Source organism: Pipistrellus kuhlii, unplaced genomic scaffold (genome assembly GCF_014108245.1).
Source record: "Pipistrellus kuhlii isolate mPipKuh1 unplaced genomic scaffold, mPipKuh1.p scaffold_m20_p_25, whole genome shotgun sequence".
Taxonomy (NCBI): Eukaryota; Metazoa; Chordata; class Mammalia; order Chiroptera; family Vespertilionidae; genus Pipistrellus; species Pipistrellus kuhlii.
In genome coordinates, this window is record NW_023425524.1 from 3401675 (window position 1) to 3428052 (window position 26378).

Below are 26378 nucleotides of genomic sequence, written 5' to 3' on the forward strand. Positions count from 1 at the left end.
ACGCTTCCCATATATAGAAGCTTACTTAGAATTGACCACAGACGACATCTAAGATCTAAAGCTATAAAACTTCCAGTAGAAAACAAAGGAGAAACGTTTTGGTGACCTTGGCTTTCTTAAACATGACATTAAAAGCACATAATGTATTAATAAATGTGCTTTGAATTACACTGACAAGAAAAATAATGTAAGCCACAGACTAGATTTTGTAAAACATCTAACATAGGATTCGTTTCCCCCCTCCCAAAAAATAATTGGTGCCTAGCAGGTATAGAAAATCTCTTACAGAGCATCAAGACAAGCAGCCTGATAAAAGTGGGCAAAAGATTTGATTAGATATATAACCAAAGATTTTATACAGATTACAAGTAGGCATATAAAACTTAATGTCATGAGAAGAATGCACCAGGTGACACACCGACTAGATGGATAAAACAGAAAAGATGGCGCGTACCTGGACTTCTAGGATTGGGGCAGCGGCTTCTAACAGAGCTTTGAGAATCAGGAGGCCTGCGGGCTAGGCCTGGCTCTCGAGGCTCCGGGGAAGTCTCTCATCCTCCCGTCCAATACCAATGGCAGCTACCTTACCAAGCTCTGGTGATGGTCAAGGGTGCAGCCACTTGGAGTAAATGTTATTCTGTCAAAAGCTACATAGACATGAGTCACAGTGGAAAGTAATTTAAAGAAAGTGATAGGAAAGATACATAATACCATGTTAGGTCTTTCCATTGTTTCATATTGCCCTTAAACTATTTTGAATTACTTAAAAAGGTCTATAAATACAGGATGTTCCCCCAAAATGTATACACACTCTGAATAAAGGCAGTGTTTATTAAAATATATTTCATTTTCAAAATGTAATAGAAACCAGCTGTTAAAAGTGTGTATACATTTTTGGGGGATACCTTGTACTTACAAAAAAATGACTAAAAATAATATACGATTATTTGTCTAAATTATGTTTACCATAACATTGTACTATTCTCTATGGTGCTAAGCATTATAATGACAAATAAGTTTGCAAACTTGATATTTATCATTAACCACATAATTTGGCAGTAAAATCCACTTTTTACAAAGGCATGATATATATGTTAACAACTCAATCCTTTTTGAAAACATGTTTTTATTGATGAGAGAGAATCATCGATTGGCTGCCTCCAGCACGCCTCTTCCTGGTGATCAAGCCCCACTACCTGGGCATGTGCCCTCACCGGAGTCGAGTCTCAATCCGGTTTGTGGGTCGGTGCTCAATCACTGAGCCACAGCCACCAGGGCAACAGGGCAGTCTTGATTTACTACTCCTTTGGCCTCTCCATTTCTCCTGGCAGCTTTGCAAGAACCCATGCCCTCAGTTTCTCGAGCTCCCCCGTGCTCAGCTCGTGGAAAAGCCCGGGGAAACTGTGGAACTTGGTGCTCACCCCTAGAGCCCGCAAGGCTGAGTTTGTCTCTTGGCCCCAGGAATGAAGGACGAGCTCGTCAGCAGTCCCGTGGCACTGGAACAGCTCGGGGAGCGCGCCATCGCGCTTCTGAAGAGCCTGGAGCAGGACGGGCCAGGGGAAAGGTTAGAGGACAGAATTCTTGCAATTCAGAGAAAGCAGGGAAAACGCTGATTTTACCAAAGCTTTAATATTTTAAGGGGGGATAAGGCAGAGATGGTGCTGGCCCTTGGGCTCTGTTGTCTGTGACGTGTGACCTGCACTCGGTCCACGCGTTCCCCAAAGAGACTTGGGGAGACAGATCTCTTTGGAGGGGAAACACATTCTAGTTCTCATTTCTACGGCTGCCATTGCGGCTGTTGGTCACAAAGCTGCAACACTACCCCAGTCCTAAGGGGGACACCGGTGTGAAACAGCGGTCAGCAAGGCAGCAGGCCATTCTAATTCTGTTCATGAAATAAGCAAACTTGGTTAGAATCCTCTACAGGGTGTCCCCGGGAATATGCACACACCTTTCCTGGCTGGTAGTATTTTAGTAAACACTGCGTTTAAAATTCAAGTGCACATTTTGGGGGAAACCTTGTATATGAAGGATCCACGTGTACCATAGATGCATTGTTTTTCCCCTTTGACACCTGGCTTCCCAATATTCTTTGTACAGGACATTTGACTAATTACTGGCTGGAATAAGACCATAGGACTATTTGGCCTTGAAATGTTAATTATCACCTTTGTTTTAGTTTCAGTGAGTGAATATTTCATGTATTTTCCTGTTGCTTTTATTTTTAAAGCTGGAACTTACCTGGTAAACAGCAGAGGCTTTGTTCAGGAAGCTCGAAAGAGCGAACACGCCTGCCACATCTTGGTGATTTCTGTACGCCACATGCATCGCCATGCACCCTCCCATGGAAAAGCCTCCTGGAAGAAGTAAGAGGTCATTCTCAGAAGCAGAACATGTGCAACAACACTTCACAACAAGACACCTGTGCCAGGCTTCCTCAGCTAGTCTGTAAAAACAGATGAAGACAGACCTTTAAAGATGTGGCCCTAAGTTAGTCTACTTCAGATCGCACAGATAAGACCAGCTCTGAGTCCCATCCATGTCATCACTGGGAAGGGTATTTAATAATAAACATGATTGCTCTGTTAAGTTATCAAGTAAAAAGATTTATAATTTAAAATATGAGTCACGGTGCATTTTTATACTTATAATTTAAAATATGAGTCACGGTGCATTTTTATACTTATAAGTCTTCACAATGCCACTAGAATTAATCACTTGCATCTTTTGCCAAGTTAGAAGCTATACTTCTAGTGCCTGCCACCGACAGATGCTTACTCCTCTGAACTAGGAAAGAGAATCAAAGACTGGGTGAGCTAGTTAAGACATTTTTGGATTACAATATTATTTTGAAAACTGACTACGATGGTATAATTAAAACATACACAACCTTTAAAAAAACAATTTACTCATTTGACAAACCTGCCACGCAATGTGTGCACATTGAGGATACGTAGATTAGTATGCACAAAGCTAGCACTCCCTTGGGCAGCACATGTGTGAAAATATATGGACCCATGTTTGAGGGGGGAAACAGAGACATCATAATGGAGACACAGCAGAGGGTGACCCAACCTCAGGTTAGAGGCTTGTTATGATATTCCCTGAGTTATTTCATGAGAAATACAAAAGTAAGCTTGCACACTTGTGGAAATAGGAAAATATATTTTGGTATAGAATTCAGAGCTTTTAATTTCCAGCCTCCTGCTTTATTTCAATTAACAAAGTACAAAGCTGAGCCTGTAGGGACTGTATAAATTTGAATTTACTGCAATCTCTTTAGAGATGAAGGAAGCTTTAGCCACAGGCGATTAGATGACCTGGGTAAGGCTGTACCCCTAAAGCTAGGACTTGTGAAACCCAGATTCCTTGCTAATACTGATTAAAATAGAACTATTTTACTGAGGCAGGCTGGTAACATTATTCTGGATCCAGGATACAAATCTGTAAGTAAAGATTGCCAGCCTTGGGAAGTTCAGATTTTTAAAAAGGGCATAGTAGGGCAGCGTTTTTCAACCGCTGTTCCGCGGAGATGTTGCCTGGTGTGCCGTAGGTGCAGACAAGACAAGAATTTTATAATTTTTCACTATTTTGTTTACTTAATATTTCATAATAAAGTAATTATAAAATACTTTCTTTGTGTTTATTTGATTCCTATTCAAGAGAATTACTTTATATATAGTCAATATAGGCACAGAGTTAAATTTTTTAACATTTTCTAATGGTGGTGTGCCTCGTGATTTTTTTCATGAAACAAGTGTGCCTTTGCCCAAAAAAGGTTGAAAAACACTGTAGTAGGGTACATATTACACCTGCGGTTTGCAGCAGAGAATCAGAAAGAAATAAGAGGGTCTCACCAGTAGAAGCAGCTCACCAAGGATGGGAACAACTTGAAAGGCTCTTTCAAAACCACTCCCAAATGTATTGTAGATACATCTAATTAGACTAGAGGCTCACGAGTAAGCCTGTTCGGGAGTAGGGAGCATAAATATCTAATATCTTAGAATTGTATGTAAACTTTGCATTTGTGCATCACACTTCAAAAATTGTTAAAAGCCCCAGGCATCATTATCTACGAATTTGTGCATTAAAAACATATTTGCCATGTCCCAATAAAAATTGAAGAGCTTACTGTACAGAAGAGCTTACTGTACACAAGATTATTTCATTTCCAGTAAAATTAGCTGAACAAGAAGATCTCTAGGGTTTCCATCACATTTTAAAACCTATTCTATAAATGCTTAATAAGCACTTGTAAAAGTTCAAACAGCAAGGGCTTTCAAAATTTACAGTTATTATAATTACAGAACTTTACTTTCAGTTTGGGAATAAGTCTCCATACCTCTCAGAATATACTTTTAGCCTTTCTTTATAGTTCACAAAATTGATCTTAGCAAATGCTCACCTTCTGCTTCCTTCTCTTCCGATCTCCCCTCTTTTCACCATTTACTGACCAAAGGGATTCAAAGTTGCTTATCAAACACATTAACAATACACTTACATATCTAAAATGAGGGGAAGATGAGAAGGGTTGGGGTGAGACCAAAAGAGAAAGGGAAGAGCAGCATAATTAAGAGTGGGACTGGACACTTGGACTGGACACTTAACTGCTTCCCCATAGCAAGGCAACACTCAACAGAAAAAAGCATACCAAGTTGTACTAGCATCTTTTCCTAGCACTGAATTGCTGGGTGGAATTTATCAAGTAGATCTTTATTATCAGGCCTTTTACATGCAGTCACTTTTGCTCTGACTCTAACAGTCCAGGGCAGAAGACAACTCCCACTAGACTATCAGGGTCACGTGAGCAGGGATTTTTGTATATTTTATTCACTGATGGTACCCTCCCTAGGCACAGAACAGTGCCTCGCACATAGAAGGTGCTTAATAAATACTTAATGAATAAATGAACAGCCAGCTGCAGTTCCCATCAGGATATTTCTGCAAGGTGACAAATTTACATCACCAGGACATGCAGCCTAACAACCACCCACCACTGACAGAAAACATTCTCCACGTAGGAAATGTAATTATGAACAAACATAAATGCATCCTGCCAGCCTTTAACCTCAGGTTCAATTCTCATAACTTATAAGGGAGACAAATGTACTCAGAAATCTTATTTAAAAATGCAATGTATGTCCCTTACACCCATTTATACTCTCAGGAGGTAATCTGCAATTTCTCACCAGCCATCTCTGACAATGCAGTCACCTTTAGCATCGGACACTGCTATGAAAAGGGACTTTGTGTATTTTTTTTTTTAGAATAGAAAAACATTTAACACAAAGGGCTAGTTATTTGAATTCAATCTCCATCTAAACGTCTAAAATGCAATATAAAATATACTGTTCAATAAGTAAATACCAAATAGTAAACTCATTGTAGGTAATGGTTATAATGTATATTTATAGTTGCTGGCAAAGTATTAAAATGTCAAGAGTTAACATTTCAACATACATTTAAGATTAACGAGCTGAATAAAACATGTTAAAAAATAATAAACCTAGTTTTTATGAACTCCTTAAATAAAATAAAACAGAAACAATATATAAAAAAACTGTACTGGGAAAAATAAGTTAATCTATCCGAAACAAAATCCAGAGGAAAAAATACTTACAACTCAAGTTTACTATCAATTGAATAGGATTTTTAAAATGTAATAAAATCTGCCCTCCCTCCAAATTTCAACAATTCTTCCATTTAATTATGTTAAGCTTCAGACTGAAGTGTGATAATGTCTCAAAAGATATGAGATTATATTTTCTCTCACACAAAATTTATAGGATAACCAAAATATTTATCATCATCTATGCAAAACTGTTAGAACAGCAGTTCTGCTTGAAAATCCTGATAATAGTTGTTAAAGCAACATAAGTTGCTTAATTAAGATATGCATGAATTAAAAGCAAGTAGGATACTATATTCTTAAATTTTAGCTCCAAGAAAGAGCTGCAGAAGACACTTGTATTAAGTCAGGACAAGGGACCCTGGAAATGCTGGTGGCAGCCATGTTCATCTTGATAATTCCAACTATTCATTTTTATTTTAAATTTTATAAAATCAACATATTAGTATACACCCATTATATAAAGTATTTCCATCATACAGACAGAAATAAATGTCATCTAAAATCTTACTACTCCTACTGAGACTGGTTTGGCTCAGTGGATAGAACATCAGCCTGCGGACTGAAAGGTCCCGGGTTCAATTCCGGTCAAGGGCATGTATCTTGGTTGCAGGCCCATCCCCAGTAAAGAATGTGCAAGAGGCAGCTGATCAATGACTCTCATTGATGTTTCTGACTCTCTGTCCCTCTCTTCCTCTCCATAAAAAATCAATATATATAAAAAAATAAAATAAAATCTTACTACTCCTAATTTTGACATGTCAAAAAATTCATGTTAATAGTTAAACACTCTAAATGTATAATTTTATACCTTTTCTATGTAATACTGATTTGAAAGTCTTTCAAAAGAATCACAAAATCCCTAATTATAATTTTATTTATTGAACACAAACTTACTAAATGCCTTCTATCTGACAGTATATACAGTATTTAATGTTTACATAATATTCATCTGTACTAACACACCATATATGACTTATTTAACCATTACCATCAAGAAGGGTATTTTGAATTCTACTTAGGTATAATTCCAGAAGCACTTGCTTCTTTCTCCCTGCTTCAAAAATTCTTATAGTATGCTCCTATTATCAAAATTCTTATAATCTGGTCATATCATTTGTCAAGATCTATACATCACAGATCAAAGTTAAACCTAAATTACATCTATTTTTCTCTTAACAAATCATCACCACCTAGTGGCCAAAAAAGGAATCTCATTCTGTACAAAGTTCTTGCCTGAGTCCATGGGTCTGAGTTCTAGTCCCAACTCTATTTTGCATTAGCCAGCAATCTCTTGGGTGTTTAGTTTCATCATAACTGAAATGAGAATAAATTCCCACTCAATCTATTATAAGGCCCAAGAGACAGATATGAAAACAACCTGTCTAATTTAAACACTAAATATGAAACATTATGATATATAACAGCAATTTAAACCTGTCACTCGTAATGTAAATGCCAACTTTTTTTAGTAGTATTACTACCATATATAATTTCTAAGCACAACAGTACACACAAGGAAAATTATATACCTTTTCCACTTTGATTTCTCACATTATGCAGGAACATACCAGAAGAAAAGGGAGAGTACACCAAAGTAACAGAGAAGCAGACTGTAATATGAAATACACTTACATTCTGCATACTGGACTCTTCCTTCACCTTGTTAATCAAATCAGAAGGCTGGACTATGCAGGGGTGGGGAACATCTGGCCCGAGGGCCGTGTAGTGCCCTCAAAATCATTTGGTCTGGCCCTGCCAAGGCATTAGGGATGAGTTAATTAAATGTTTGACCAAATACAGCAGGGTAATTTCTAAGTTGATAATTTTGTATGGCTCACGAATGATGTTATAAATATTCAAATGGCCGCTGGCAGAAAACCAGTTCCCCACCCCTAGGATAATGTCATGTCATGAATGATTTTCTCAGAATGTAGGACTTGCCCCAGGTTTTATTTATAACTATACTGCCACCATGGAGAACAAAATGCAAAAGTCACTATTTTATTGCCTGTGCTTCCCCCTTTTCTCATACCTTTTGTGGGATCATGTTTGGTATAAATAGATGAAATTAAATATACACACTTCTTATGTAGAGAGCGAGGACGCACACATGGCTCTGAGGAGCACACTGCACTGAAAATACCTCCCTCAGTGTCAGACACTGAGCTAGGTGGTGATCCCTGACCCAGCTCTTCCTATCAGGCCAAAGTTTATCTTTTCCTTTAGGAAGGTAATACATTGCCATTGATATAAACTAAAAAAGTGTGTTTTCATTGCTAACACCCAAGGTTGAGTGCCCTTAGGTATCCTCCTAATAATCTCTGTTTTCAAAACCTGACACAGCGCATGCATTAGTCTTTCATCCCTCTAATGGCTCCACACTTCTGCCTTCTCGCTATCCTCTTGGCTTCACACTGGCTGCCCTCCATGGTGTTGAGCACAATCTTTCTAAAATGCACACTCTTCATGTCATTCTCTGCATATAATTCAAAATCCCTAGGGTTCAGGGCGTGCACTAAACTAGTATTTCCAGAGAGAATCTGACATGCCTCTCGCTTTCTTTCATGAACGTTTCCCTCCTGTTTATCAGTCATATTCCGACTCATTCTTTGTAACTCGGTTGGAATCAGTCTCCTAAGCAGCAGTTCTTAACTCCCTAAAAGGATCACTACTTCTTTCCTTACTGCTCACCCTGTATCTTGAACACATTTTACAATAGCACTTGTACTGTATTAGAACACTTGAATTCTATATCTCCCTTATTAGACTAACATTTTTGATTTTTTTTTTTTGTACTTCAGGTCTTAAAATTTTTAACAATCTAGAGACTGAATTTAGTATCAGAAGTACCCTTTTTCACTTGACCGAGAGAAGGCTGGATATTACCTACTATAAAAAAAGTTCTTAAAACACTAAGTTTAATATAATAAAATGCCATTAATGAAAATAAAACCATGAAGAAAGACTGGGATCCCACTTACTCAAATAGTATAGAGAACAGTTTTGTTTACAAAGTTAAACTGATTGCAATTATAACCACAAAGTGTATATTGTGTTATATTAAACAGGAAATTTTATCACATATTAAGAGGCCCAGTGCATGAATTTGTGCATGGTTGGGGTCCTGCTAGCTGGGCCCCAATCAGCAGATCGGGTCAGGCCTGTTGGAAGGAGACAGTAGGAAGTAGGAAGTTGGTCAGCGGGCCAGCCTGCCACTGATCAGAGCTGGGCTAGTTGAGGGGAGGGGCCATGGGTGATTGGCTATTTGGCCCTGATTGGGATGGAGGGCTGATTGGCTCAGGGGCCAGTCTTGGGGAGGGGCTGTGGGCTGGCCAGCCCCATCACCTAATTAGTGTGTGTGTATGTGTGTGTGGTGGGGGGCGATCAGGGGTGGAGCTGACTGGGATAAAGGGCTGTGGGCTGATTAGGGTGGTGGGGCTGACTGGGGGTGGGGCTGTGGGTGATGGGCAGGCTGGCCCGGTCCCTGGGGGCAGAGCTGGCTGTGGGAGGGGACGAGGGAGATTGGCCAGCTGGCCCCACCCCCCAATCCAGCTGGTTCCTGTCATAGCGACCAGTCCTTACAGTCTTTATAGCGTCTGGTTGCTGGCTTTATATATATATATATATATATATATATATATATATATATATATATATATATATATATATATATATAAACAAAAGCAATAAGGACAGTTTGTGTACCCACAACTTCCATTTTTCCATTTTCAATAATTTTCTAGTTTTTTCTCTCAGAATTTTTTAAAGTAACCTAATATCATTCTGATGTGTGTTTAATAAAATTGTTGAGAATCTCAAAGCACTTTTTCTTTGATTTCCTATGAATCCTTCCTTAAAAATGTTAATAGCACTTAAACCTTATTAACATGTAAATAAGAGTACTAAGTAGAATATTTTCTTTTTTATGAATGATTTTATGATTTTATTGTAAAGCAGTTCCTCATCCTCATCTTTTCTTTCCCCTCTCATCACATTTCTTCCGGATCTCATTTCCATGTAAATTCAGTAACGGGGGTTTCTACATCCAACGTCAAAGCTCCTCAATTACCCCTTCTGCCAGATTAATATTCCTAAAGCATAACTGTAATTAATTATATGACTCAAACACCTTCTTCAATCATCTCTCATCAATTATCTACAGAATAACGGGTACAAGGGAAACCAGAAAGAATCTACTGAGAGTGTAAATGACCAAGTGTTTTACAAACACCATCTCCCAGTAGGTGGACAATGCATCATTAGCCCCATGTACAGGTGAGACAGCAGAATCCAAACAGGCACCGACAGACTTAGCCTGGGACCCATTTTTGTCACTAACAGGCTCTTCAGCTCCCTAGTCTAGCTACCAGAGTCAACAAGGCACTTTCCATTCAGACAACAAACTTTCTGCTGAACCCATGTAATGTCCAGACAAACAAGCACTACTTTTTCTGCTTGTATGTACTGTTCATGTAATTCTCTATGCCTACACCTGCACACTATGAACAGTTCAATTTTTATCTATACATCTAAAAACTCCAATGCCCCCAGCTACCTTCCCACTAGACTTCTCTAACATCCTCAAATACCTAGGATCTCTTCTGAATCCCTGTGGTACTTAATGACTCAAGTTAACAATTCACTGACAGGTCATGCTACCCGTGACAACTTTCCAAGACACCACTCTGCCAGAAATGGCGCTGGGTCCTGGGAAGTAACAATGAATATGTGTGATCACTCTCTTCGAGGAGTAGGCAGGTATTGGGCTATAGAGCACTCATCATCAGCTGCTTTATTTACAGTTGTCATTGTAAGTACCTCCTGGGCTCTTCCAGGTTGTAAACAATTGTGAGATAGATCCTGTTTTATTTAGCTATGTGTCCCTTTGAGCATCTAACACATTGCCTGCACACAGGAGGAACTTAGAAAATATTTGGTAAATAACTGAATATAATGGAATCGGTCATACATGCACATATTTTTAATTATGTCTTGTAAGTATGTTGTCTAATGACCTAGACCCGTGGTCAGCAAACTGCGGCTTGCAAGCCACTTGCGGCTCTTTGGCCCCTTGAGTGTGGCTCTTCCACAAAATACCACTGGGTGAGTCTATTTTGAAGAAATGGCATTAAAAGAAGTAGTTTAAAAAAATTTGGCTCTCATAAGAAATTTCAATCGTTGTACTATAGCTATTTGGCTTTGCTGACTGAGTTTGCCGACCACTGCTCTTAGACGGAGTTGGGTGCCCTTCCCTGTGCTCTGCCCAGCACTTCCATAATGTTATACATTTATCTGTATTAGAGTTAAACATAGTTGTTAAACATAGATACATAGAAACCCAGAGTTAAATATAGATAAGAAAACAGGCCCATAAAAGGTGACATTACTGTAAACATCCAATCTCATTTTTATATGTAGTATAAAAATAGAGATATTATAGTTTATGTATTTGATGATTACAGACAAAAAGGTATTAAGTAGAATAAAGAGTTTATATAAAGGCACATTATAGCCCTATAAGAATAAAAGTTGCTCAAGTTAGTTAACAAAAGTTTATAAATACCTTATTCCTGTGGTACTAACTCTGCAGAGTGGATTCTTCTTAAATTCGATGTTATATTTTGACTGTGTACTTCATCTTAATCATGGCAACAGAAGTTTAAACATATAATAAAACTTAAGCTAATTAAAATAAATTGTTTTAAAAACTGAAATGAATAATCTCCTAATTAAAATTAAACATGGGGCTCTCAAACTGTTATTATTAAAATGAAAGGGAATTAACGTTTCATGAGTTATTGTATATAATTCTAATATCTTTGAAACCCTTAGTTTATTTGATACTATAAACAGGTCAAATGATATATAAGTGCTTCTAAATAATATTCCAAGGAAAGTTCAATGTAACAAATTTAAACAAAAGTAAAAAGAAAATGAAATTACCACATTTGAAGGTCTTACCTATTAATATTCTATTCTTCTTGATGCCACTTTTTACTTCGTCATTAATCAAGTCTGTGAGCACCTGACACATCACATCAATGGACTCAAGGTGCTCTGGGCAGTCATTAGAGATTTTAAATCTGTCAAACCATACATTGGAAATTCCTCCTTTCATAGGAGTATAGGGTCTGTTTAAAACCAAATGAAAGAAAAAGGGATGACATTAAGTTAGACTTTTTATATTTTCTAAGATTTAAGGTAAATTTTTAAATTTCTAGGGTTTTGAATAAATCATTTCAATTTCCTCCAAGTTTTATAAATTGAAAAAATTCCTATTAAGAGCACCCCCTTGCATGTGGCATTAGCTCACCTATATGTATATCGATTCCATTAACACTTACTAAAGCCAGTATATGTTTAGTTTCTCCATTTTTAAGATTCATAAATTCTCCAAAAATCCTCACAAAAATTGAATTATATATATATATATTATGTAAATAGTATGTATTTTTGCTCTATTTTTAATAATGATTAATCAGATCTATTGTCTTGTTGAACACGGTTACTCTCATCAGATTTTTTACATTTTTGTAAAGTTGGGATGGTTCCAGAACTAGTGAATCTTAACCCATTCACAGGGTATTCATACTCTGAATGAAGCTAAAGTGCCAAAGGTACCCATCACAATGTGAAAGGAATGTAAACCGGTGATGACCACAGATGCAGAATTCCTCCTACGTCTACTCCCGGGCCCATTTTGGTTAGCTGTATACTCTCACCCTCCAGAATCAGTGAAACTGTGTGAAATGTTCACCAGAGAAAAACACTGGAGGATATGAGACACTAGCTGAGCCCTGATGGAGCTTCCCTTCATCTTCTCTAGTGAAGCCTAGTGGAACCTCAGCGGCCCAGAGAGCTATAAATATTTAACTCTTATTATTTTATCCACTGTATCAAAAGGACCCTCAATCTGTGCAGATCTGCCCTGGGGAAGCATCCACGCTTTTAGATCAATGGGTAGAACTGAAGGGGGCAGGAGAGCTACACCATCATTTTTCTGTATTGACCAGACCACTCCAAAAGACATGGGCATCCACTTTGTGAGCCAGGAAATCAAGAGGAAGACATTTGTAAAGTTTCTCAGATGAATTAAAAGAAGTCTGGAAATAAGAATTCATCTACTCAGGATCTTTTATTTAATAAAACAGAACCATGTTATAAACATTACTTTGGAACATGCTTTCTGAAACTTGAATGTATATCTTGCCCAGACAGCATGGCTCAGTGGTTGAGCATTGACCTATGAGCCAAGAGGTTGAGGTTCAATTCCCAGTCAGGGCACATGTTCAGGTTGTGGACTTGATCCCCAATGTGGGGCCTGCAGGAGGCAGCTGATCAATGATTTTTCACCACTGATCTTTCTATCTTTCCCTTTCCCTTCCTCTCTAAAAATCAACAAAAATTAAAAGAAAAACAATCCATAACATTAAAAAACAAACAAACCTGGAATGTATATCTTGAATATCCCTATAAAACAGTATATAAAAACCTAGCATTTTCTGTTTATTTCAATACATGATATTACATACCTATATATCTATGTGGGTGTACGTGTATGTATATGTGTTGCTTTGATGTTTGTCACATAAGTCTTATTTTTTGCACCATTCCTCCTCGCCACTCTCACTCCCCACCTCCCCTACCCCAACCACATATCTTGCCTGTCACATTAGGTTTTTCTGCTAAGGGCCATTTAGATATAACATCATTCGAGGGCCATACAAAATGATCAACTTAAAAAGTAGCCTGTCATAGAAAACACCAAAGACTCCATAAAATAACTATTAGACTTAATGAATGAATTTGGCAATGTAGCAGGATACACCCAATGCAGGAGCTGTCCCCTGGTGGTCAGTATGCTCCCATAAGCAACCTCCCACAGTCCCTCCCTGTGGCTGGCAGGCTCGGACTGGCCCCAATAGGGACAGGGCGAGATAGCCTTGCTCGGCTCCGATCACTGGCCAGGCCGAGGGACCCCACCTGTGCATGAATTTGTGCACTGGGCCTCTAGTATCTTACGATTGAGATGGTTCACAGTGTAGTCAACAATTCCCCTACTGATTGGCATTTATTTGGTACTCAGGTTTTAGCCACCAAGAATGCTACATTAAATATATTTGTATATGTATTTTTACCTACTGGAACTTATTCCTATGAAAGAGTCCAAAAACAGGTCTGCTGGATTGAAAGGTATAATCTTTATCTTAAAACGTGTTTTAAAGTAATTTCCATAAAAGTTATAAATTAGCCTTCCAACAGGGAAACATAATAGCCCTTTGCCCACAGCCCTAACAGCAATCGGTGCTAACACCCTTTAAAATGCTACCTCTGAAGGGTATCAACTATCGTTTTAAAATCAACTTTATTGAGGAATAATTTACAGATATAAAAGTGCACATTTTAAGTATATAGTTCAAAGACTTGACAATGTAACCACCATTGCCACATGATACAGAACATTCCCTTTTCTCAGAAAACCCCTCATGTCTCTTGGCAAGCAATTCACATTCCCTTCCCAGGCAACCAGCAGGGATTTTCTCTCTAAAGATCAGTGCTGCCTCTTCTAGAACACACGTGTGGAATTACCTGATCATATCATTTGCTTTTTGCTACTGTGCTTTTAATTTTTTAGCAATTTAGAAGAGTGCTTTGTTTATTATTGACACTTAAATATATAAAATACCAGCGTATTTCACAATCTAGAACAAATTCTCCAAAAATTTATATGGAACTTATAAAAACCCCAATGGCTGCAGCAATCTTGAGAAAGAAGAACGAAGTTAGACGCAGTACCATGTATCAAGAAGCCCAAAATACCTATCAGAAAGAATGTATGCACTTCTATGTTCCTAGCAGCATAATTTACAATAGCTAAGATCTGGAAACAGCCCCCAAGTGCCCATCAGTAGACGAGTGGATACAAAGTTAATGTAATCAAAATTGCATTGTACTGGCACAAGAACAGGTATATAAATCAATGGGGAAAAAACAGAGACCCCAGAAACAGACCCCAAGCCATTGCGATCAATTCATTTTTGACAAAGGAGGGAAAACATACAGTGGAGTCTAGACAGCTTCTTCAATAAATGTTGTTGGGAAAATTGGACAGATACAAGCAGAAAAATGAAACTAGACCACCAACTTACACCATATACAAGAATAAACTCAAAGTGAATAAAAGACAAATGGAAGTCGTGAAACCATAAAAATCCTAGAAGAAATCATAGGCAGCAAAAACTCAGACATCTCTTGTAGCAGTATGTTTATGGCTGCATCTCCTAGGGCAAAGGAAACCAAGGAGAAAATAAACAAATGGGATTACAGCAAAATAAAAGGCTTCTGTACAACAACAGAAACCATCAACAAAATGGAAAGGGAGCCAGTGTATGGGAGAATGATTTATCTGATAAAGGTTTAATATCCAAAATATATAAGGAACTCATACAACTTAACAAAAGGAAGATGAACAATCCAATTAAAAAGTAGGCTAAGGACCTAAATAGAGACACCTTCAAAGTGGCCATAAAAATGGCCGAGAGACATGAAAAAAATTCTCAAAGTCACTAATCATCAGAGAGATGAAAATAACAATGAGATATCACTTCACACTTATCAGAATGGCTCCCCATCAACAAATTAACAAATGACCAGTGCTAGAGAGGATGTGGAGAAAAGTGAACCCTACTATATAGCTGGCGGGAATGCAGACCCGTGCGGTGCAGCCATTATGGAGTTTCCTCAAAAAATTAACTCTGGAACTGCCATTTGACCCAATGATCCTTCTTCTAGAAATATATCCTAAGAAACCCAAAATACCAATCAGAAAGAATGTATACACCTCCTGCTATTCTCAGGCATCCATTCTTATTTACCCACCTAAAAAATTATCAAATAGTCAATTTTAAAATAATTTAAAATAATTCTCCTTAAAAAATTATTGTGGAATTTTAATGACTCTTGCATGATTGCCTGGGAATTAGCATTTTATGACAAGGCCTGAGAGGGAAGATTTTTGCAGACTAGTTTCTCTCAGGACGGGCCCATTCTGATCCTCTTCTAAGCGTCCTCCTGCCTCATTCCCAGGCTGTCAGTGGTGCAGAGATCAAATCCTGCACTGGCTCATATTGTGGCTCCAATGGAGCCTTAATTCTCTGGCTCTCCTGCAATCCTCCTGACCTCAGAAGCCTCTGTTCAAGAGAGATAAATGAACTGGAATCAGAAGGGGAGAGAAGATTGAAAGCATTCAAGCCTATCACATCCCAGAATCCCTTCCTCAGGATTAACTTTCTTAAAGTCCTCTGAAAATGAAGGCAGGTACTTTCCACCTAGTATTAATGTCACTGCCAGACAAAATGAAATTCCAGACTAGTTTCGATTTGTCATGAAAACCAGTGATCTTCTGAATGAAAAACTGAACATATCACTCACTTTAAAGGTGAATTCGACGGTTTTTCTCTTGAATTATTTCTATTTCCCTTTTCATTTTATTCTGCTCTTTCTCTAAGTGTTTATTTGTCTGTCTAAGCACTTAAATAAGGATGATATCATAGGCTAAGATATGAATCATTCTGGGAACGCAGCCATTAATAGAAAAAAATGGCATTCATTTAACTTTTTTTTTTGTCTCTGATAGTGCCTTTTAGGGACTGATGCTCCATGGAGGTGAAATCCCAATGTAAGTTTTACTAATATGGCTGCTTTTGGTTCTATCAACTGAGAAAATTAAAATTCTATTCAAAGAAGATAATTGGTAAAATTTACTGAGGCAAGAAATAATTTAGAACTTTTCTGTTGTGAAAACATAAGAATAATTCTCTTAAGATGTTAGAAATAACTGTTAAATAAAGCATAAAAGTAAGATTGTTTTTTAAAACAGCTAACAAACTGGTACATATGTTATACTCATTTACCTTCCTCAAATAAATCACTTTATTAGCTGGTATAAAAGAGCTCAGACATTACCACAATAAATAAATATGTTAGGCAGAGAACATCTGTGTGGCTCCTAAATCAATCAATCAGTCAAACTATTACACCCTGGCAAAATATTAAGCTGGAATAAAATACCCTAAGTTAACAGCAACAAAAAAACGAGTTGACATTCATTCAGCCTGATACCAAATTCTGTTTTGATCTGCATTCCCTAAAAGTCATAACATCCATAGTTCATTCATAACCTTTAAGATAATGTCATCTGACTCAGTTTTCCTCTCTCTCATCATTTCACGGTGCTTTCCAAGGTCCACATTTCCCTCCTGCTTTCCTTCAAACTGGACAGTCCAGTACTGATCCGAGGTCATTGCATTTGATATTCCCCAAGCTGGAATGCTCTTTGCCACATCCCTGCATGACGAGCTCAACTCAATTGTCACTTCCCCTTCTTTGACCATGCAATTTACAGTACATCTCCCTTCCATCCAATAATGCAGACATACAGCCTCCCTATCCCATTATCCTACTTAACTGTACAGAATGTATCACGATTTGAAATTAATACACTTAATTTCCCTCTCTTCTTTTCTATTTCTGTATGAGTTCTCTAAGAGTGGGGACTTTCTCTCTTACAGGGATAACTCCAGTGCCAAGAACAAGTATTTGCTGAATAATGGATGTCAATAATCATCTATGTCACTTGGATAATTTGTGTCAGGTAGAAATAAGAAAATATCTAAAATTTTTATTTTGCTCTGAATTTCTTTTCACTTTAATTCTTCTAAAATCTATATTCTAATTTTTAGAAAAATGTCAAGTGTTACTTTTGTTGCTTTTTCAAAAAAGAGCATGAAATATGCTGTTTAAAATACAAAACAAGTAGAACTATTTCTTCAAAATAGCTGTTTTGGACCTAAATCAAAAGTGCTTAATACTGTTTTGGAAAACATGTTTAATGAAAAATATAAACATGTAATTCATGTGAAAAAATAGTGAATCAAAAAGTAGAAGCATTATGCAAAACTTATAACTTAAAAAAATTTTTTTAAACACCAAGCAAAACTACATATCATATAAATTATTAATGGCTTGTTAAAAATTATTATTTTTAAAATGGAAATTCTAATAGTAAACTCAAACCAAGAAAACCTCTAATTACAAATACAACTAAAGTATGTCATAGAAATAAAAATATTTATTGAGCACTTTAGTTAGAGTCCAAATTAATATAATGAAAAAAATGAAGCAATATTTTCCATTTAAAACGTAACAAGCTAATTGCTGACTTTTACTTAATATGCCCCTAACTGAGCCGACTAAAACCACCTATTAAGTAAGATTGAGGAAAGGAATATCTTATAGCCAAATGGCAATTTACAATTTAATCAAAACAATGATATGCTTTAACAGAACACAATATGATAAATATAATATGCTACTGTTCTCCTTTTTAAATTCTTTCAAGTTATGTGTAACTGTTGAAAGCAAATATCAGAATCTTGTTTGGTAGAGTTTTCAGTTTGCAGATGATGTACATATGACAAGTTTAACATACAGAGGGGAGGATAAAGGATCCTGTATGGTTGTAAGGTGATTAAATGTAAAAGTGATTAAATAAAACAACACTAAATAGGTAAAAGCTTTGATAAATACCTTAAGCAATAAGGACAAAATTAAGAATAGATAAATAAACATGGAGTATTAAAAAATTCAAATAATAATTAAAAAAAAGAAAATGGAAAGAGAAAAGCAGAAAAAACCATAGACTTAAAAGTAAACTTATCAATAGTTACATTAAATGCAAGTGGTCTAAACAAATACTTAAAATACAGAGACTATTTAGATTGGTTAAAGAAAAAAAAAAGCCCAAATAAATATTGTCTATAAGAAACCCACATTAAATTTAAAGATACAGATAGGTTAAAAGCTAAAGATGAAGAAATGCATACTATGTGAGACTCAAAGTAAAGCAAAAGGATGGAAAAATGGTATTAACATAGGAAGGCATATATCCTCCTGTCTAATAAAAGGGTAATATGCACATTGACCATCACTCCAACACACAAGATGGCCCAGAATATGGCCAGCAGAGGAGGGCAGTTGGGGGTGACCAGGCCTGCATGGGAGGACAGTTGTGGGGGGAGGGGAGGGGCACAAGGCTAGCAGAGGAGGGCAGTTGAGGGCGACCAGGCCTGCAGGGGGGCAGTCAGGCGTCGATCAGGCTGGCAGAGGAGTGGTTAGGGGGTGATCAGGCTGGAAGGCAGAAGCAGTTAGGGGCAATCAGGCAGGTGAGCAGTTGGGAACAAGAAGACCTGGATTGTGAGAGGGATGCAGTCAGACATCCCTTGAAGGGTCCCAGATTGGAGATGGTGCAGGCTGGGCTGAGGAACACCCCCTGCCCCCATTGAATGAATTTCATGTACCAGGCCTCTAGTACACAATATTATTAAAGAAAGTACATGACATGTCCAGGTATTAGTAGGGATAAAAATTTCCATTATAATATAAAAGTAGCTACTAATAAGGAAGATAATAATCCCACACAGGCATACACCTAATAATATCACTTAAAAACACACCAGGAGAAAGAACCAAAGGAAGGAACAGACTAATCTGTAATCATAGATGGAGATTTTAATATACCCATTCCTCAGGACCTAATAAAACAACTTTGGAGATCCTAAAATGGTGGTAGAGTAAATGGAAGCTACTCTGACACTCTTCCAGGACCAAACTGGAAACACAATTAAAATACGGAAGAACCACCATGAAAATTCAGCGGAAGATTCTCTGGAGAGAACCCTGATGACCAAGGATGGAAAGTGGAGACTGCAGGGAACTGGTAGGAAGTGCACAGAGGCGAAAGGGGTGGCTGGGCTCCTCCTGCACACAGCAGCTGAAGGCCTGGAGATATCTCAGCTGTGGGGGAGGATCTGCAGGGCTAGAAGAAGTGGAGTCCTGTAGACCATGCTTGCTACAAAGTTTAAGATAAGAGCTCCAGAAAATGCTTTACAAAGAGGGAGTAAATTACCTCTCAAAACTTAGCCCAATAGTGTAATTACTGAATAAATACATACATAAAGTCTTTTTAAAAAGGCATCCCAATTTAAAATATTTAAAATATAAAATTAAGCTTAAAGAACATCTAGTCAGTACATCGACAGTGTACGTATGTTGTATGCCAAAGCGCTATCCTTAGCATTGAGATCAATTATTACTTACCTGGCAGGAGCTGTTGGATAAATAATTTTTATGTGTTGGAATGCTAAATCTTGATTTAAAACCTGCTTGATCCAATTTTTCAAACCTTGTCCAGAATCACCTGATGAATAAAAAAAAAAATCTAGATTAATATAAACATTTTGACAATACAGTATATTTAAAAACAGTCTAAAACTTTCATGTCAAACAGAGGATGGAACAAGGAATTAAAAAAAAAAAAATCTCCATAAATAAAAATAACTGCAGAAACTGATTTATAAATATGATCAGGCATCAATAGGTAGAAATAATTTTGATTAATCCTAATTTCCCCACTGATCACTTTAAAGACCTTATTTAAGCTTGAGTTGTAAGTTTCCTCACTTGTTTAAAGGTTATAATAAGAACACATAAATGAAGTAAATCAATTTTTCTACATAAAATTCTTATTTTTTCCCTGACTTTAAATAGCCATTTCTTATCTTTACTCTTAAAAAGAGTTAATTCCTAAAGTGCTTATAAACTTTTATAGTTGGAACAACCTAAAACTATTTTCTTGGTTAAAATAATAAAATCCTTCAAAAGGGGTATTCAGCATGTTTGTATTTTTAAACTCAAGAAATTAGAATTTAACTTTGGGAACATATCTACATGATCTAAAATAATGATTATACGTTCCACGGCTAAAAAAAAAAAAAAAATCACCAAAATTCATGCAAGAATAAATGTATGTGTATATCCTTTAAAAAAATGAAGGAAATATAGCGCATCTTATACTGTCCTGAAGAGGAAACTTAAACGGTAACAACTTTAATTTTTTAGTCAATCAATTCAGTAAGACAATTCCAAAAACACCTACTGAATACATGTTAATGTGTCAGGCCCTGTGTTCTCTGCTAGAGGCAGTGATGGGAAGGTGAAGGGAGAAAGAATCCCTGGCGTCCTGGAGTATAAGTTCAGCGTTAGAAAGAGACATTATAATCATTTACATGTATGTGAAAGACATGCAACCGCTGCAAAAAACGACATGTGTGGTGCTGCCAGGGTTTAGCGTCTTCAGGAATGATCCAGCTAAGGAGTTCAGGAGTAACTTCACTGGAATACAAGCTCTGCAAGGTTCATTCTGTGTTTTATCCACTGAGTCATTTGTCCACTGAATGCTTACAACAGGACTGACACCAACCGGGCGTCAAGGGTAGTTGCTGAATGGTGTGAACTCAAACCTACAGGATGGTGGAAAGAGCATCTCAGATACAGCGTAAGGCAAACAGGAATACCCTCTGTTGGAAGGAGCAGTATGATATCTAAGAACTGAATAGCAGTGAAAGGAAGAGCAGTGAATTGTAGCTGAGGTTAGCGACACCCATTTAAAAATAGCCGTAATGTAATAAAGAGTTTGGCTGGCCTTTGTCCCCAGTTCCTAAGAAAGAGGTAACCTCTAAACCCTTAGAATTTCCTGAGCGATTAGAGTGTCTTTGTTATTCATGGAAGGGCCCGCAAACCACAGGATAGTTTCACTGAGATGACTCAGGGTGGGAGCTGGCCAGCCAGAAAGACCAACCATGTGATTAGAAGGTTGGGGCTTTGAACCATATGATATCAGTCTGACCTCCAGGGAATGGAGGAGGCTGGAGATTTGAGTTGAGTGCCAAATCAATCATGTCTACGCAATAAAACACCAATAAAAACTCTGGATAAAAGTTCAGGTGGAACTCCCTTTGTGACAATATTCATTTGGGTATTGTCAGACCTCAGAGCTGGGAGTTAATTCATTACTGAGGATGACAAAAGACTCAGGTTTTGAACGCTCCCTGGCTTTCCCTTCACTGCTCTTCTTTTGGCCGGTTCTAACTTGTATTCTTATGCCATAATAAAACTGTAATTATAAGAAAATAAATGAGGCTAGAGAAGCTGAAGGAACCTGACACATACTAAGAGCACAGAAAGGGTAGATAAATATTTTGGCAGGAAGGTGATTTGCTCGAAGGATCACCTGGGAACTGTGAAGACAGAACTGAAGGACAAAAGATGTGGAGACCAGTTAGAGTAGGGGTGTCGAACTCAATCAGAGAAGGGGCCAAAATCTAAAATCCAGCCTAAATCGCTGGCCGAATGGTTTACTGAACAGTCATAAACTGTCATTGTGATGGAAACGCAGCGGAGTGCAGTGATGACAGCGCGGTGCGGGCCACATTGCAAGGCCTGGCGGGACGGATTTGGCCCGCGGGCCTTGTGTTTGACACATGTGAGTTAGAGGCTACTATTCAGGTGACAGATACTTAGATGAGCGGAACAGCAGTGGAATATACAGAAATAGGAACTAGAGATATTAGGAGCTAAAATTAACAGAAATTGGTAAGATATGGGGGTGGGGGGGGGGGGTTGCCATTGGTAAAAGGTTTCAAGACTGACAGTGAGACTTGGGCCAGAACACCAGGTGAACAATATAGTGCAGAGACAGAAAATGCATGGAGCAGCTAGCTACTCCTTATTCCTGTTTTCTTTTTCTTTTTTTCCCCATAGAACGTACTATCTGCTACTATATATACCCTCCACTAGGATGTAAACTCCAGGGGAGCAAGGATTTGTTAGCTTTGTTCATTGCTGTATGCCCAGAGCTGCGAACAGAGTGGCCATGTAATAGATATTTCTTGAATGAGTGGACTAATGCATTAGTGATTGCTAGGCTAGTGGAGAAACATGTCTTGAGCTCAACTGTGATCTAAAATGGAGACACACATTTGTGCTTCCTGTATTTGGGTAAAGATACAATCGGTGGGCTTATATGGAGGTTGGCCCAGGGAGAGGAATGTGAGATGAGAAGAGGACCTAGGACCAAATATTGAGGAATCTCCACATGAATAGCCAGAGAAGGACGAGTCTGCAAAATAAACCAGAAGAAGCAAACAGAGGTGGAAAGAACCAGGACAGTGTTTCAGGAAAGCTGAATGCTGCTGACAGTTCACATAAGGGAAAGACTGAAAAATGACCATTACTTAGCAACACTGGCGACTTGAAGCGCCGACCCAATCAGCTGGCCCAGGCTCACTGAGGTAGGCGGGCTGCTGCTCCCTGGGCCCAGCTGGCAGGAAGCCAAGACCTTCCCTCGGCCTACAACCAATCATCACCAGATTGAAGTATACTGCTGCCTGTGACATCTATTTATTTTTGGCAGGGGGTGGGGGCAGCAATTAAGTTTTTCCCCCCTTGTTCACACATGAACACTAGCAAGAAAGACTATCCTTTCCTGACCTCCCCTCATTGAACTGCTAAAGAAAAATACCCCTGGGTGGAGATATCACATGGTACTGAGACACGTGACACATGAAGAAGCATGTAGTCACGCTGCGCAAGCACCAGAAAAGCCTCGCCTCTGTATCCTTAACCGTCACATTTCCCATCTAAGCCCCTTTAAAATCCGCCCTGCCTTGGTTTGAGGAGCAGCTCATGGCCTTTCCCTTTGTGGTTCTCACTTATGCACAAGCAAACCTACTTTCTCTACATTGGTTTCTGGTGAGCTCTTGATTTCTATTCCGGGCAGTAACAAGAACCCAGCGGGAGAGTGGCAGGACTCTCACCTGTGACCTGGAAGGCCCAGGTTCAATTCTCAGACAAGGTACCACCCTCTGCATTCGTTTCTGGTGATCTCTACCCTGGGAAATCGCAAGAGTCCATGGTTTCAGTGATGTAACATTACCGGCGAAAGCAAGACATGCGCAGTTTGGGCCTGCATGAACCTTGTAACTTACTGTGGAATACAGAAATTAAAATAGGTCATTACAAATACCACTGGACTACAGTGTCCTAGGGAAATAAATAAGTGTATTCATGTAATCTGGGAGGGTGAACAAAGCTAGTTAACTATCATGTGTTTCCACTGCCCTGAGAAAAGTTACTTCTTTGGTATTTTAGTAGCAGGAAAGGCTCAAGTTGATTTGGTTTTATATAACTTCCACTGCCTCCCCATTCATTCTATGGCAGCCATAAGTATTCCAGAAGAGAACCTCAAACTCTTAAGATTTAAACAAAACAAAACGGAATAAAACAGAATAAAACAAAACACCGGAAATCTGACTCTGAATATTTTTCATCAACCTTGAAAAGCACCTTATTCCAAGAGCATTAATGCTACAAACCACCATCCACCCACCCAGTTACCAAGTCCCCCTTTCCCCTTTTAAAAAGCCAGCACCTTATTCCAAGAGCAGGGTAAAGCTATTAAAACTGGTTTACCCACATTTGGATTAACCAGAAGCCAAATATCTCCTATCCCATAACCACATCCATCCAAGTTTAATGTAAAATCATACTCCTAATAAGAGTTTTATTTGCTAAATGGAGCTCTAAATGTACAGAAATTGAATTTTAGTTGCAAAATTGGCAGAATTCGCTGGATAAATTCCTTAAGTACAAAGGGAAAAACCTAGATATATATACACGCACACACAATTACACACACACAATGGACAACTCAGAGCTATATAGTTACAAGTTTTCACAACTAAAAGTTTCAGAACTATAAAGTTACAAGTTTTTAAAATGTCATCATCTGAAACTGAAAAAAAGTAATAGTTCATTTAAGCAAACTGGCCAAGGAAAAAAATAAAAAGCCTAGGAGTGTTTCCGAAAAATACTGTAAAATAATTAACTTATTAAAAAGAGTATGGTGCTGGGGAATTTCTGGGTGCTTACAAATGAATACCCCTTGGATTCAAAATTCCTAACAGCCGCCTAGTTGTTACCTTAAGACATCTCACCTTCTGATTATGCTTTAATAGTCAAGTCTTTCCTTTTAAACATTGCTGGCCCTTTTCTATTTCCAAAATGAAACATCCTCGTTCAATTTCAGTGTGTGTGTGTGTTTCACCTTACCTCTCCAGCACCCCAATCCTGGACCCAGAAAGTTCTCTGCTCAAGCCTCAATTCCTCCACTACTTAAAGGGGATAACACCCAGGTGGCCTTGGGGCAGGCTGTTCGACCACCGGAGATTCATTTCCAAAACGACAAACCTTCGACCCTCCACCGAGTACCACGCGAATCCACCTCCTCTTGAATGTTTATGACCTAAGTCTCAGCCTCAAGACCACTTCCCCAAACAAGTCGGATGACCCCCTTCATCTTCCAAAAGCCTTAAAAAGGCCAAACCACAGCTTCCCCCTCGCAATTCCCTTGGCAGAAAAACGTGCACCATCTCGTGACCTCGCCCCCTCCCTTCACAGCTGAACTCAAACTAATTGAGTTTTTTAAAAATATATTTTACTGATTTTTCACAGAGAGGAAGGGAGAGGAATAGAGAGCTAGAAACATCGAGAGAGATACATCAACCAGCTGCCTCCTGCACACACCCACTGGGGATGTGCCCGCAACCAAGGTACTACATGCCCTTGAAGGAAATCAAACCCAGGACTTTTCAGTCCGCAGACCTCCGCTCTATCCACTGAGTCAAACCGGTTTCGGCTTTTTATTTATTATTTATTTATTTATTTTTTTTTTTTTTTAACTCTAGGTAGGCCCCCTTCGAACGCTGGCTGCATCTCATTGCTTAAACACACACCTCCCTCCACCAAAAAAACAAAACAAAAATAATCCCCCCCCCAAAAAAAACAACCACCCCAAACTAAAAACCATTTCCCAAGAACTTCCCCCTGGGCCAACCACTAGGGACGCCAAGATTAAAACCAGGGTCCTTACTCCCCATAAACTCCACAACCAGAGGGCCAGGCAGACATGAGTGTCAATTACAGAGGCGTTTCAGAAACCCACAGGATCAAGGACACCATCACCAAAGGCAGGATCACCAAAGGCAGGCGGCCTTGGCTTTGTGCTATCTCTTGGGATGCTTGGTGACAGGAGGGGGGTGGGTAAAGGGGCTGGGAAAAGAAGGGGAGGCAGGAAAGAGAATAACAATGATGTTAATAACAATGAAGTTAACAGGTGCCTCTCAAGGGCCTCCAGCCCTGCGGGAGGGAGGAGTGGCAGGTGACTCCACTGCTGCTGAAAAACCCCAATCCCTCATGACTAGCCCCCGAGAAGTCGTCTCTTTGTCCCCGGAAGAGGACTTACTAATTTGCTCTGTTTAAACTCGGGGGAGAGGGATGGGGACTGGCAAGGACACCAAGGGACACGTGTGGCGGACCAGACAGAGGGCTGGACCGGAAGTCAGGACCCAAGGCCAGGGAACCCAACAGAGAAGAAACTAAGGCGAAGGGGGACGCCTTGAGACAATGATCACGCTGTCCCTGTGTCCACAGGCGCGGGGATACCGAGGGGCAGCCGCCCGCTCCGAGCCCGCCGGCACGATGGGGGTGGCGGGGCCCGGCGCTTCCTCCGGCGGGGGCATCACTGGGGCGGGGACGGAGGGTGTTTCCCAAAGGGCAGGGGAACAAGGACATAAAACCGGAAGCCACCTGAGCCGTGCAGGAAAATGAGGGAGGCGCTGTGCCTCCCAGCCGGCGACACCACGCACCGCTGCAGGCGAACAGACCCCGACACCGCCGCCATGGCTGCCGCCACGACCCGAGTGGGCCCGCAGGCCCCGCCCCTCCGACGTCCTACGTGCCCGCGCACGTAAGCACGCACGCGCACGCCGGGCGGGGGGGGAAAGCGAGG

The 26378-nt window shown here is 39.1% G+C and overlaps 1 protein-coding gene across 1 annotated transcript; it reads right to left on the reverse strand.

Moving 5' to 3' along the window:
* Positions 1-1033: 1033 nt before the first annotated feature.
* LYPLAL1 (lysophospholipase like 1) lies at positions 1034-26329 on the reverse strand. The gene is made up of 5 exons (XM_036453612.2): positions 26177-26329; positions 19790-19889; positions 11594-11763; positions 2242-2357; positions 1034-1538 (listed from the first exon to the last, which is right to left on the reverse strand). Exons 1-5 carry the CDS (start codon positions 26268-26270, stop codon positions 1299-1301), a joined length of 720 nt encoding a protein of 239 aa, XP_036309505.1. The 5' UTR covers positions 26271-26329; the 3' UTR covers positions 1034-1298.
* Between the last annotated feature and the right edge of the window lie 49 nt (positions 26330-26378).

Excerpts from the sequence above, each read along its gene's own strand:
- LYPLAL1 (XM_036453612.2), bottom strand. The coding sequence starts at position 26,270 with ATGGCGGCGGTGTCGGGGTCTGTTCGCCTGCAGCGGTGCGTGGTGTCG. Across the intron at positions 19,890-26,176 it reads CATTTTCCTGCACGGCTCAG|GTGATTCTGGACAAGGTTTG; the intron begins GTGGCTTCCGGT and ends TTTATTCATCAG. Across the intron at positions 1,539-2,241 it reads AAGCCTCTGCTGTTTACCAG|GCTCTTCAGAAGCGCGATGG; the intron begins GTAAGTTCCAGC and ends GTCCTGCTCCAG.